General features: G+C 43.6%; 1 protein-coding gene across 2 annotated transcripts in view; it reads right to left on the bottom strand.

Annotated features, from left to right (window-relative positions):
* Positions 1–3,470: 3,470 nt before the first annotated feature.
* LOC111143348 (ATP synthase mitochondrial F1 complex assembly factor 1) overlaps positions 3,471–14,818 on the bottom strand; it is a 31,041-nt gene continuing 19,693 nt past the window's right edge. Inside the window, exons 8-9 of one of the 2 annotated variants that reach the window (XM_022497027.1) lie at positions 13,753–13,860; positions 3,471–6,266 (exon numbers count right to left, since the gene is read on the bottom strand). In XM_022497027.1, the coding sequence (XP_022352735.1) occupies positions 6,072–6,266; positions 13,753–13,860 (303 nt within the window). In that variant the 3' untranslated portion in view covers positions 3,471–6,071. The remainder of the gene's footprint in view (positions 6,267–13,752; positions 13,861–14,818) is intronic. The other variant, XM_022497028.1, reaches the window with a different exon arrangement.

A 14,818-nucleotide genomic window follows, 5' to 3' on the forward strand; every position in this document is an offset into this window, starting at 1 on the left:
AGGACAAGGTGGAGGGGTCAGAAAGGTGACCTTGGTGAGTGGCAGCAATGTGGGGAGATGACTGCCAGATGGGCCGTGGCAACTCCCAAAGGACTGCCACCCTAAATCCACTCTGTTACCCTACAAGTTCATCTTAGGCTCAGCTCCAGGCCCCAGTGTGAGGCAGACACTGGTGGGTTCGACTTTGCATAAGCAGGGGAGGGGATTTTGACTCATATAAGGAAAGACAGAAGGTGGTTTAATCTGCTGCAAAGACTTCAAGGCAACTTGAGAGCTGTTGCTATACGTCAGCAGGACAGGCTGTGAGGTAGAAAAGTGAACAGACTTTTCTGAGGGCCTCCAGCTATGGTGGGCAGAACGAAGCCAGTGAGATAAGGAGTGAGGGGTGGCTAGGTCTCAGTGCAGGGTGCGGAAGAACTTGTCATCACTCAGAGCTATCTCAGCAGGGCTCAGACCAGCTAGCAGGTGGACAGCTCCTAGGCCCTGGAAGTTTCCAAATAGTTGCCTGGTGGCTAGGGGATATTGTAGAGAGGGCTGCTGTCATGGTGGGAGGTTTAACTAGACCACGGTTTTTCAGTCTTTCTTGGAGAAATTGTTTTTTCGAATGACAGCTTAGGGGAAGCCCAGCAAATAAAACACTGCTTCTTTGGTTGAGTTAGGGGTAATAAGGACCAGGCTTCCGGAAGCCCCATCTCTAAGGAACTGTTGGCATTCCCTGAAGCAGTGTTGCAAACTAGCAACTGGACAGTCTCTAAGTCTTTTGTACCATTAAGATTTAGTAAGCCAAGATAGGAGCTTGAACATGCTTTAAAATAATTATCTTGCTCCAAAAGTTTGGACATTGTCTCTCAGTTTCTCCTGCTTATATACCCTGAACCTGGTTGCCTTCTCTGATGGCCCAGTGGTTTTGTTTTCTACGTGCAGCCTCTGTAATAAGAGCAAGCAAAATGCCCACTACCTGGGCTGGGACATAATCACAGTATGTTTTGCTAAGGCTAGATCTCATGGTGTGGGGGATGTTTATGGATGCAGATGGCCTGAGTTGAGTAGTCATCTAAGATAAATTTAATCCACATTCACTGGTATCTCTCTGTGTAAGCTTCACTCTGGACCCCGGGAAGATAATGTCCAGTAAGATATGATCCCTGTCTCCAAAAAGTGTCCAATCTATGGAAGCAATAGCCTTGTAAACACCAAGCACGAAATGCTGGGGAAGCACAAGGACCATGTGATGTGCTGGGAAGCACTGAGGAGGCACAGAGGGCAGCAGGGAGGAGGGCAGGTGTCAGGCCGGCTCTGGATGCTTCCAGGGAGCTTTGAAAGGCATGTAAGAATTAACCTGATGAAGAGGGAATGGCATTTGAGGCTGGCAGACACATCCTAAAAGACCAGCACAAAGGTGAGAAGAGCACGGGGTATTTTGGGAACTGCCGCTCATCCAGAATGACTGGAGCTAAGGGAGTACGTCAGGGCCCAGCCTGAGAGGGGCCTGGAGAAGCTGACCAGATCTTGAAGTTCCTTTGTCCTGGGAGGACTTGGAAAGGGACTTGGTTCTGAGAGCTCAGGGGAGCCTGGGAGGATTCATAACGGTTTGAACCAATTTTTCTCACAGCTTCCAGCTCCTGAGGTCCACAGAGCTCAGAGATGGTCCTACGCAAGTGATGAGTCGGCTCACTGGATGTCACAAATGACACCATTAAGCCTGGAGCATGGACAGTCGCCTTCTATTCCTGGCTTGGCTCCTGATGCAGGCAGTGACCTTTCAGTCATCTCTTCCCTTTTTGTGTACCAAGTCTCTCCTTCAGCAGAACAGGGATAAAAATGCTGCCACCAACCTGCCACATTAGGAGAACTGCCAAGACCAAAGTGCTATGGGCAGCACAAAACAACCCAAAACAAGTTCTCCTTGATTAGGACACGATGCCTTTGGAAATAAGGTTTGGAGAAATCAGGAATGTCTAACACATGCATTTTGTTCTTTAGTTGACAGCAGGAAAAACTGGCAAACCTGTGTCTCAGAGCAAGGGCTGATTCAAGAACCCCCATGATTTCTCAGGGCCTGAGCTGGCTGCTGGGGCTAGGCTTAGGCGTAACTAACTACTGTCTTTTCTGAGCTGGAAGTAGAGGAGGTCAGGGCTGGTGCACAGAGAGCAGCCATGCATCTCACCAACCAGCAGGTTCTACTGATCTCACAGGCTTGTGAGAAGGGCAGATCTAACTCATGCAAAGGGCTTACACAGTGTCTGGCACTTGGTGAGTTTCCGATAATCAGTGCTAGAGGTTACTGTTAATGGGTATAGACTATAAGGCCAGCTCTGAACTCACTGGACCTCTTTGCATGGAGCACATAGTCTTTGAAACTTTGATATCATCTACCTGTTACTCTCTTTTAGAACCATAAGCACTTCATGGTGGGTGCCATGGTCCGGGAAGACGTGCATCTCCCCACAGTACCCAGTAGCGTTCTTGAGCCCTCTTTGCCCCTCTTCTGAGATGGCACTGCTCCACTGTCTTATACTGTAATTATTCATGTCAGTGTCTTGCCCGCTGAACTGTGAGCTCCTCCAGGGAAAGGAAGGAACCTTGAAATCTGAGCCCAGAAACACTCATGCTTAGCCAGGCCCTGCTGCAAAGGCCTCAGCACTTGCCGTTCTTTCTACCTGGCACTTTTCCTCAACTCATGTAGCAGCTCTCACCTCTGCAGACACCACTCTCCTGACCACTAAGTTATTGCTTCCACTCCACATTCTAGCACACTATTTTTTTTTTATTTTCATAGCACTGCCAGTATTTGAAATAATCTTATTGGTTTATTCATTTGTCCTCTCCACAAGGGATAAAAGTTCTGCGAAAACAGGGGCCTTATTTGTCCTATTTGTTGCTGCAGTCACTGGTTTCCTATAACTATGCTTGGCATAGAATAGGTGCTCAATAAATATTAATAACTGCTGAATCAATGCTAAATCAAATGGCTGGGGGTGGGCATTTATACCTCTTCTCCAAGACCGAATAAGAGATCAGCATTGTGGAGACTGCAAAAAAACCCAGAACATGTAGTTCCTGCTTCCAAACTGTTAGAGGAAAGAAGCAGCAGCATAAACTTCCTGAGAATGGACAAGGCAAACTATGGCCAAGTGCCAGACCTGAGGCCTGAGGGAAGAGAGACACAGGCAGTGGCTGGAACAGAGCTGGAGAGCAGGGATCATCTTCTCCATCTCCCCGTGTCAGCACCTAACATGGCGGCTGGAGCAAGTGCTCTGTGAGGGACTACTGAACTGCCCTGAGCCCACAGTCTGCCAAGGTCATGCCAGGGAATTGGTGAGATACATAGACTGTGTATAAGCTGGCATCTTGGCTTGCAAACATTACTACTTAGTAAGTTCCAATCTACGTGTCTTGAGAGATTCTCTTAAATTCAGAGTATTTAAATATAGGTACATAAACATATACATAACAAGATAATGTTTTGGCTAAAATCCATGTCATTTATTTAGTCAACAAACAACTGAGTATCTTCTACGTTCCAGGCCATGTCCTTGGCACTGGGAATGGAGATAAACCCTGGCCCTCAAGGAGCTCACAGTCTTGTGGGGAAAAAGATACATACACACATACTTATACTGGAAAGTATGCAAAGGGAGAACACTATGGGCGGCAAGAGCAAAGGAACCAATCGTAAGTCTAATGTCCATAGGAAAGAGAGATCTGGCTAATGGGAGATTTTTCGTGACGAACAGGCAAGGCAATGGTTCTCAATGTGTGACTGGTGAATGACCTACACTCGAATCATCTGGAGCACATATTAAATGCAGATTCCCAGCACCTCTGGCAAAGATTATGATCCAGCAGGTTGAGGGACAGGAGAATATGCATTTTAAAGTGCTCTAGGTAATTCTACTGCAATTTAAAGTTTGAGAACTTGTGAGATAAGGTTTGCTCTTGACACGGCAATGGAGAATGGTCTGCATGTCTGAAATGCTAATATTTGTGTTGGTCTTTAAAGAGAGGAGGGGGGTTAGAAAAGAGGAAGGGTGTTTACATTTATTAATCTCTACCATAGTGTATGTATAAGCCTATTTAATTCTCACCATAATCCTATGAGGTAGATATTATCCACATTTTATAGACAGAGAAACAGAATCAGAGGGTTTAAGTAATTTGTTCAACAGCATACAGCCAATGAAACCCAACACTGACATCTGAACCCAGATTCATTTAACTCAAGCTTGTCCACTTTCTATATCATGTTGCACCTGGGTACAAATTTACCGACTGTTAACAATTTTCTTTTGTTCTTTGCCAGATTGTACCAGGTAAATATAAAGAATAGCCAGATGGCATTTTGATCATGTCCAATGTAACTGTCCATGTATATATCCCTTTCTGGCAAGTGGGGATCTAGGGCAAAGCTGGGAGGAATGAGCAGCCAATTCTTATCTCTTTTCCACCTCTGGTAGAGATGTTATAAAATGTACTATGGCCAAGAACTGGGTCTATCTGAAGGGCAAGGCAAACATAACCAGATACCCACAAAGGCAACTCCACCCAATGTCAAAGATCAAAACATCCAGAGTCAAGTTTCTCAAAAAAGGAACTGTCAGAACTAGAGGCAGGTCCAGAATTTGCATTAGGAACAGTTCAGCCTTTAGAGAAACTGTGAAAGGGTAGCAGCAATTCCAGGTTAAACAAACAATGTCTCTTTCTATGCAGACTCAGAAGTACGACAAAATAAACACAGCTCAGAAAATAATGCAAAGTCCAAGCCCATCTAAAGAGCTTGGGGACAGGTCCAACCTATAAGCAAACTTCTGTAATAAAGAAAATACACAAACACACAGGCTGCAAGTACTGGTTACCTTCCCACTTACCAATTCGGGGTCACACAAGCAGACCTCAGGCAGGAGCAGCAAAGTGGAGCACGCCAGGTCAAGAAAAGGAAACACATAGTAAAGGGGGTTGACAACAATCCTGGGGGGCCCCTGGGACCTCAGATTCAGAAGGCTGGTGTGTAACCACTGCCCTCTTCTAGCGCTGAGCCTGGAGCCAGAGGGTGACACTACAAACCAAATGTGAGTTTCCAGTGCTAGAGAATACCTTTCTTATTTTTCGCATTTCAAGCAACTGCTGAGTCCAAAGATGAGATTTACACTGACATCAAGGATAGCACATAGGTTAGATTTCACTGTTTGGTGTAAAAAGACTGTAAGCCAGACTTTATTTTATTGCTACATTTTCCCCATACCCAATATGGGAACATTTGCTTCCACTTACTTTTTCATATAGTACTGGCATGGCTTAGACTTGTTTAAAACAAATGAAATAAAACACAACATGCAAATCGGGATGGTTCCTCTCCTTTCAAAAGTGTTGACTTATTTACACTGCGCTGATTCACCCTCTCCAGATACACAGCTTCTAATAGGCAAAGTTAGAGGAGCAGGTGTAACAAACTATGGTTTAGAAATGCGCAGGCACTGTACTTTTGTGTTTCACTATATCTGAAATCTACTGACCCTCCAAACCAGCTCCATGAAAGGCAACTCTGGAGACATCTAGATGAAGTCTGAATCCTGATGGCAATATCTGGTCATTCTAGAGTCTAAACAGGATATTTGGGCTATACCTTTGGCCAGCCAAGGGGCACACAGGAAGAGTATGCAAAGCCCACATCAAATTATAGCAGGTCTTCAAGCTTACTATCCTGTCACAAATTTATAAATATGAAGAACTAATCATTTGGGAGCTATGAGGTCAAAGGGATACACAGCACTATTATACTGTGTAAAGTCACCATCCTGTGGATCCTTAGCTCTCTCTGGTTATGACCTCAAACACTTAGAAAGGAAGGCTTAAGTATGTGGGGATATAATTATCAGAATGTTTGGGTACATTCATTCCTGAATATCAAGTAATAGGGCTCACCTCCACGATTACTTCTTGCGATAAGCCTACAAGGCAACCTATCAGAGACTGCTCCTTATAGCTGCTAAGCTCCCAAAAGTTCAAGGGGCCAGGTGGGCTGCAGAAAACTATCAGGGCTAAGCAGACTCTGTAAGCCAGCCCTCATAGCTCTAAGTCTTATCCTGGTTCTGGGCACATTTCAGTTCTGCTCCAAGTCCACTCTGCTCCAATTCAGCAATGACAGACATGTACTTGAACTCATTTGGTCTGAAGTTAAAGTTCTCCACTAATCCGTAGGTCTCCTTCCGGTCGGTGGCATAGAAGAGCTGAACTTGGTTGGCAATGCACTGTGCCTCAGCAACATTCTGTAAGGTAAAAAGAACAGTGAGGTCGTTCCCTACAAAGGGCCATAAACCTCTGTGTCTGAGTCCTGTGGCAAGTAGAGGGCCTTACCTAAGAGTCACTGTTTCCAAAAAGCTTCTCTGACTCCCTGACATCCAAGTCTTGGTAAGGTGCCCCTTGTCTATGCACCCAATTACCCCACGTTAACCTCAACCATATGTATCATACGATATTGTATCTGTCCTTTTCTCTTCCGCTTTTTTGTCCATCTTTCCTAGTATGAATCCCTCAAAGTATATGCTTGCTTTCCATCCCTGCACATGGTCATATCTAGTGATATGACCTTAACTCACATGTCTGAAACTTTAACATCACTCACATGTCTGAAATTTCCCCCTTCATTCAGTTCCTTAAAAACTGTTGTGTATTTTCGGCGGGGGAGGATGGGGAAGAGCAATAGTTACTAAGCTTCTAGAACCAGTTTATGAGTCTGTACTAAGTTGTTAACTAACCAGGCATACTCTTGAGAAAAGCCTGTTCCTGATACCACCTCAGTTGGAAAACTAGTGCCAAAGCCAGCTGTGCACTTCTACAATTTGTCCACAAATTCTGACACTTCTCTTTGAGGGAGCCTAGTTTCCCTTTCCTTGAGTATAGGCTGTACTTACTGTCTTCCTTCTTCCAAATGGTGGCAGAATGACTTCTGCTACTAAGTCACAGAAGACACTGTAGCTTGTGTTTTGCCACCTCTCTTGAATTACTTGCTCTGGGGAAAGTCAGCTACCAAAGTCATGAGGGTATTCAAGCAGCCCTGCGAAGAAGCCGATGTGACAAGGAAATGAGACTTCTTGCCAACAGCCTCGCGAGTGGGCTTGGAAGTGGATCCTTGAGCCCAGTCAACCTTCTTCAGAGGATTACGGGCTGAGCCAACATCTTGGCAGCGACTTCATGAGAGACTCCACACCAGAGACACCCAGCTCTGCTGCTCCTGAATTCCTGACCCACCGAAACTGGGAGGTAATAAATGTTTCTGTTTTGTTTTGTTTTTTTTTTTAAGCCACTAAGTTGAGCAGTAATCTATTCTGCAGCTACTTCTTACTACTGTATCAGCAAAGCTCCAGGGAAGAGAAGGGTCTGCCTTCTCTAAAGCTCAGTGGCAGAGAAATGGTGCACTCTGTGTAACAGAGGTGGGGTCTACTCTCAACATCTTACAAAACAATGTCATCAAACTATTATTACTTTTGCTTCCCATACGTTTCCCTGGTCCCAGCTGGTCAGAGGCACTTACTTACTCATTATCACTGTGTTTGTATGGCTAAAGCTCAACCCCCCCAAATACTGGAAAATTCCCACTAAAACTATCAAAAGTGTACTATGTCTAGCTACAGAATGATGAAAACGGATTTATAAATACCAAAGGCTCCTTTACCTCCACTCCCTCCCACAGGGCTTTCAGGTCATTTCTTACTGGCAGGGACTAATCTCTGAGACTGGATTTTTAATCAAAAGCCTTTTCCAAAACGCTGGCTATTTCAAATTAATAGAATTTTAGAACTAGAAGGGGCCTCAGAGATCACCCAGTCTTCATTTAATAGGACAGGAAACCAAAGGAGAGGTGGTTCGGGGATGGTCCAAGGTCATACGGCTAGTGAGTGGCAAACTGCATATGGCTAGCAAGTGGCAAGCCGCGGGACTACTAGACTGATACTCCCTCTCCTTCATCCTGATCCTGTTCATGGTGTGGCAAGATAATTAAGACTGATCAAGGTGGTAACTCCACTTCATCAATTTTACCTTTCCTATACTCAAACATGCCTCAAGAGGAAACCATTTCTTTTTTTTTTTTTTTAAGAGTTTATTTATTTATTTGACAGACAGAGATCACAGGTCGGCAGAGAGGCAGGCAGAGTGAAAGAGGAGGAAACAGGCTCCCTGCTGAGCAGAGAGCCTGATGTGGGGCTCGATCCCAGGACCCTGGGATCATGACCTGAGCCAAAGGCAGAGGCTTTAACCCACTGAGCCACCCAGGCGCCCCAAGAGGAAACCATTTCTAAAGCAAGTGCATTGCCATAGTTGGAGGCAGATACCACTACTTTCTGGGCCCATGAACTGTAGGGGTCCCTGATAACTGATTTAATTTGAGGCTCAGGCCAGTGGAGGTAGGGGTAGTTTCAGCTGTATTCATTCTAGAATAGTGCTGTTCAAACTGCAGAGTTGTAGGGGCTCTGTGGAGGTGTCTCAGGTCCCTTCACCTCTGCTATAGCTGTATTTTTTTTAATGTTATTTATTTATTTGTCTGAGATAGAGTGAGAGCAACTGAGAAAGAGAGAGAGAGAGAGACAGACAGACAGACAGCACGAGCAGGGGAGGGGCAGACAGAAAGGTGGAAGTAGCTTCTTCCACTGAGCAGAGAGCCTGACATGGGGCTTGATCCCAGGACTCTGGGATCATGACCTGAACCAAAGGCAGACACTTAACCTATTGAGCCACCCAGGCGCCCCTGTTTTAGATGTTGTATCAGAGGTTTCACATAATAAGATCTTGTTTGGAGGCACCGGTGGCTCAGTTGGTTAAACATCTGACTCTTGATTTTGGCTCAGGTCATGATCTCAGGGTCACAAGATCGAGCCCCGCATCAACAGACTCTTTCCCTCTGCTGAGAGTGTTTCCCTCCCCCCACCCCTCTGCTCCACCTCCGCTGCTCTCGTGGTCTCTCTCTCTCTCAAATAAATAAATTCTTAAAAAAAAAAAATAAGATTTTGGGGGCACCTGGCTCAGTTCTTAAGTGTCTGCCTTTGGCTCAGGTCATGATCCCGGGGTCCTGGGATCGAGCCCCGCATCAGGCTCCCTGCTCAGTGGGAAACCTGCTTCTCCCTCCCGCACTCCCCCTGCTTGTGTTCCCTCTCTCACTGTATGTCTCTATCAAATAAATAAATAAAATCTTTAAAAAAAATAAGATTTTGTTAGGATAAAGTGTTCTGACGACTAGTTTAAAGACCACTAGTATGGTGGGTAAGGAGACATGTGTATTTGTCTCTCAAGGAGGGTTATGGAAAGCCCCCTCCCCACTGCCTTAGTTCTCAACATGAAGCAGTAGTCTCCTCCCTTTCTAGGACCTGAGAAGATAAACATTTAACTCCTGTATTGGTCAAAAAGGAGATATACTAAAAAACCTGATTCCTCCCTTTCTTTCAATCTTCACAGATACCATCACCTTACCAGGTCCTGCCCATTTTATTCCCTAATATATTTTTTTAAGATTTTATTTATTTACTTGACAGACAGAGATCACAAGTAGGCAGAGAGGCAGGCAGAGAGAGGAGAGGAAGCAGGCTTCCCGCTGAGCAGAGAGCCTGATTCGGGGCTCGATGCCAGGACCCTGGGATCATGACCTGAGCTGAAGGCAGCGGCTTTAACCCACTGAGCCACCCAGGCGCCCCCCAGTATTTCTGCGGTCATTCTCTCTCCATCATCTTTACTATTCTACTTCAGGTCTTCACTATCTCTTGCTCATACTACTGCAACTGTCTCCTTAAATGATCACAATGACCAGGTTAGAACTAAAAAATATTTAGGAAGCAAATAATTAAGATTAATAGCTTTGAAGTCCTACTCTTTACCAGTCACTCCCTGTTCAAAACCCTTTCATGACATTTTCATGTCCTCAGGATAGAGCCAAACCTCTAAACACAACCCACCATATCTTCTTTTTAATATATTAATGAGAGCAAACTGTTTGTAATACCTCAAGTCATTTTATGTGTCCTAACATGTACTTATGTGATTCCCTCTATCTGGAACATTCCTCCTCCCCGCCCCACTTTCTTTATCTGGTTAAACTCCTGCTCATGTTTGAGATTCAGCCCAGGTGTCATCTCTACGACTTCTCTTTTTCCTCTTTCTGGGCCAGGGAAGAGCCCCTGCACGAGCATCCTAGCACTCTATCCGAGCACTGGCCGCACTCCAATGAAATCATCTATTAACACGGAGGTGGAATCAAGTAAGGTTTTCAAATATTCTCCTAAATTTCAGCATTAAAGTTATTAGTGCAGAAGAAACCTCCAGTTTCTGTATATTTCTATTCATTTGCTTTACTGTATTTGGAAGTACTACGCCAAAGTAAAAATTCATGCATGAGTAGCAAAGGATCAAATGTTACATTTCTACGTTTCCCATCTCTGAACTAAATACCCCTACAATAAATTCTAACATGTCTAGTTCTGTACTGCATAAGAAACTCACAGTCAAATTGATTTCTATGAGGCAAATGTATGTTGTTTGATGTTTTCCAGTATTATAAGGGCAAGAAGCAAATTTTCATTGTTGATGAGACCTGTGCAGCAGTGTAAGACCACCAGAGTGAGGTGGTAGAAATGCCATAACAGAAGGGCCTCCTGTCACCTCCAGAGTCCACTTTCATTATGGTTAGATGCTGGGCTTTGCTGAAGACCAGAAACTAAATCCTCTGTGTCACTCAGTCCTTCTTGTGGGAAAATCTTAAACCTTGTCCTTATTGGTAACTATATTCGCTCCAAATCTCAATTTGAAACAGCCACACTCAGCCTACTACTATTTCCTAATGAATTAATTATAGGGGCTTGAATTCAAGACCCTGAGATCATGACCTTGAGATCAAGAGTCAGACACTTAACCTACTGAGCCACCCAGGCACCCCAGCTATTTCCTATCTTTTAAGTTCACTCCCAACTTCGAAAATCCTTTAACTCCACCAGGACTCTCAATTCTTACGGTCTCTAACTTTCTTTATGTTCCACCTTCCTCTTTATTCAGCCTGTATTCCATGGTCAATAATTATCATCATTCTTTTGCACTCACCTTTAACTTTCTGTTCCCTACTTATTTCATTAGACCACTTGGCTGAACCATAACCCCAGGTAAACACAAATCTCAGCCCTCTCTCTCTCTCTACACCTGTACCCACACAGCCATTCTCTCTTCTATTTTTCTAGACCACATGTCGACACTTTCTGTAAAGGGACAGCCCGTTAATATTTTAGGTTCTGCTGGCCCTACAGTCTTTGTTGCAACTACTTAACTCTGGTGTGGACCTAAAGCAACCATAGATAATATGTAAATAATAAGCATAATTGTGTTCCAATAAAACTTTATTTATATACACTGAAATTTGAATTTCAAACACTTTTCACAGGCCATGAAATATTATTCTTCTTTAGTTCCGCCCCTCTCCCTCCAACTATTTAAGGATGTAGAACAAATTTTTAACTCATGGGCCTTCTAAAAACAGATAATGGATTGGATTTGGCCCACAGGCTGTGGTTTGCTGATTCAGTCCTAGAAAATAATTTCACACTTTTTCTTTTCCACTCAATTATCCAACACCTATTCTTCCATCTTCACTCTCTGCTGATAAGTCTTAGTCTTTTCACTAAGCAATCTGGAGAGAACTTCTACAAGATACCACCACCTCTCTTCATTTAACTGTATTTGTGTCCTCTTATTTTGGCTTCTCTCCTATTGTTCTATTTCTGGCAAAGATCAATCACTTAAAAATACTTCAAAAATTCTCTCCTCTTTCTCCTGCATTATCAGTATTTCCTTCTCTACTGAATCTTTCCATCTGCATACAAATATAATGTTCTTTCTCTCATATTTAAAACAAAACACATTCTTGTTCCCACCCCTCCCTTGCCAACTAGTGCTCCTACTCTCTCTTTCTCTCCACAGAAACATCCTTGGAAGACTTATGTTTACTCTACAATTTTTCTTCCCAACCTCTTTTAAACGTACTCCAATGATGCTTCTGGCCTACCACTCCTCTGAAACTGTCCTTAAAAAGCTCGGTATGACTTCCACGTTGTGACATCTAGTCAGTTCTCAGTCTTCATCTCATTTGCCCTACCAGCAAGTGAGACTTGGCCAGTTGAGTCCTCCTAATTTCTTGAAAAATTTTATCTTAGCTTTCAGGCATTTTACCATCTTAGTTTTCCTTCTATCTCACTATTCCTTTTTAATCTTCTTTGCTGATGCTTCCTCATAGCTCCAGACTCAGTTCTTAGACCTCTTTTCTTTTCATCTTCATTTACTTCCTTAGTGATTTCATTTAGTCTCATGGTTTTAAGTAACAATCTGTATGCCAACAACTCTCATATTTCTATCTCCAGTCTGGACCTGTCCCCTGACCTCTAGGTTCATATGTCTAACTACTTACTACCTGGGCATCTAATAGCTATCTTAGATTTAACATGTCCAAAATTGAGCTCCTGATCTCTCTCCCAAATCTGTTCCTCCTTCATTCTTGTCTACCTCAATCAATGGCAACTCCAGGGGCACCTGGGTGGCTCAGTTGGTTGAGCATCTGCCTTTGGCTCAGGTCATGATCTCTGGGTCCTGAGATCAAGCCCCACAATGGGATTCCTGCTCAGCAGGGCAGGCTGGGGTCCCTGTTTCTCCCTCTGTCTCTACCTTGCTGTGCGCTCTCTCTCTCAAACAAATAAGTAAAATATTAAAAAAAAAAAAAAAAAGCATTCTATCCATTCTTTTGGATAGGATTTTGTGTGACTTCCAGCTGAGTGTGATGATGGAAAGAAGAGTTCCAATTCTGTCCCAGGCTTATTGCTACCGTGAAACACTAGCTGAGTGTTATCACTTTTTCCTTCTCTGTATGTAGCTGGTAAGAGAGAGAGGACAAATAAGTGGGTATTGTATTGAAGAATCTTAGGGAGAAGAGGCACTACAGTGTTCACTATTTTGACATCCTGAACTTAAATCCTGCCAGATAAATGAGACGGAAATGAGCAAGGACTAACAAACCAGTTGTATAACAACCATAAAACGGCTCCTGGCCCTGGATATACAGAGAAAACAAACACAATGGGCATCACCATCTGCGGACATATGGTCAATGCTCTATCCCAGGGAATGGGAAAAGGGGGAAGGGAAATCATTATGTTTGCTGAATATAGTACATGTGAACAGTGTGGAGGAAGAGAAAAGATTGAGAACTATTCCAGACTTTGAACTCATCCTGACACTCAGAAACCATTTGCGTGTCCACAGTCTCTTACTTGAAACCCCTAGGGCCAGATGTGTTTTGGAGTCAGAATTACTGTATTCTAGAAAGGCAACAGGTGCATTATGTAATGCCCTATGGTCAAACACATTAAAATTTTCTTAGTAAAATGCATGACTATTCCACACCAACTGGGATTAATAAGGACTACAAGTGGCCTTCTATCAGTTTAAATGAAGATTTAGCTACCAAATAAGTTCAACTCAGATAAGGTCTTGTAACCAAATGAATTATGAGAACTTTGTTTTCAGAGCTTTTAGACTTCAAAATTGTAAGTGACTGAGTCAGTGATTGTACTAACTTCAACTTGGAAGAGCTCATGCAAGACAAAACTATTGTCAATGTTAAGAAATAAGTACATGTAGGACTCTGGAATTTTACCTCTCATGATCTTTGACAGAAGAATAGTACCTTCAGGGCTACCAGGTAAATCCAAAGAGGTAAAAATTAATTCTTACCAGAAATGTGGGATCCATTTCTGCTGTCATCAGCACTATGCCCTTTTCTTCCTTAAGTTCAGGGTAGTGATATAAAACCAGCTGGCTGGTTGCAGCATCCCCTCGGGTCTGGAAGAGAAACACTTATGAAGGCTCAATAAGGTACCACCACACAAAACTGCAATTTCAGAGCAATAGAAAGTCTAGAGGAAATTCGGGCTCTTAACAGCCCCTTGGGTGGCTAGTGAGTCAGAGGACTGGTAGGTGGGGGGATGGTCAGGCTTGCCAAGGCACAGTGAAACTGACAGTTTGCACAGTGTTATTTGTGTCTTCAATTGAAAAAGGTTTGGCTTTTTTCCCAGAAAATGTTTACAGTAGGCAGTGAATCCTTCATCATGCCATATATTTAAAAACAAAATGGCACAAGCAGCTACCAAATCAAGTTCTAAAGAAAGCAATATGCCTGTGTAATTGCCACTTTTATGGACTAGTGCATTTCACAGTTGAAACTACTCCCCTTGGCTGGCTCTGAAGACTGAGCTCTTTTAAGCTGTAGCAAACAGCTGGAGAGTTTGCACATGGGCCAGATTTGTAATGTGCAGTTTTAAAATATAATCTAGATGGGAGATAGGGGGGAAAGAAGAATGGGAACATCATAATTTCATGAAGAATGGACAGGGCAGTGGTTATCAGACCTCAGTCCAAATTAGGAAGAGAGGTGGGGTTCAAAGTTAAAGCCCTCATATAGTGTAGGAGGAAACAACTGTATGTTAAAAAAAGATCTCTGGGTTTCATCTTTAAATTTCAGCAAAAGTCCTTCTAATTATTAGCTATTGCTTGGGTTCAGCTCATCTTTCAGTTCTCCCCTATAGGCTTTAAATATACTGATCATTTTTAAAAAAATACTTTATTTTTTTATTTGACACAGAGAGAGCGAGCGCACAAGTAGGCAGTGAGGCAGACAGAGAGAGAGAGGGTGAAGTAGGCTCCCTGATGAGCAGAGAGCCTGATGTGGGGCTTGATCCCAGGACCCTGAGATCATGACCTGAGCCGAAGGCAGAGGCTTTAAGCCACTGAGCCACCCAGG

This window comes from Enhydra lutris, unplaced genomic scaffold (genome assembly GCF_002288905.1).
Source record: "Enhydra lutris kenyoni isolate GAN:26980312 unplaced genomic scaffold, ASM228890v2 scaffoldscaffold9, whole genome shotgun sequence".
In the NCBI taxonomy this organism is placed as follows: Eukaryota; Metazoa; Chordata; class Mammalia; order Carnivora; family Mustelidae; genus Enhydra; species Enhydra lutris.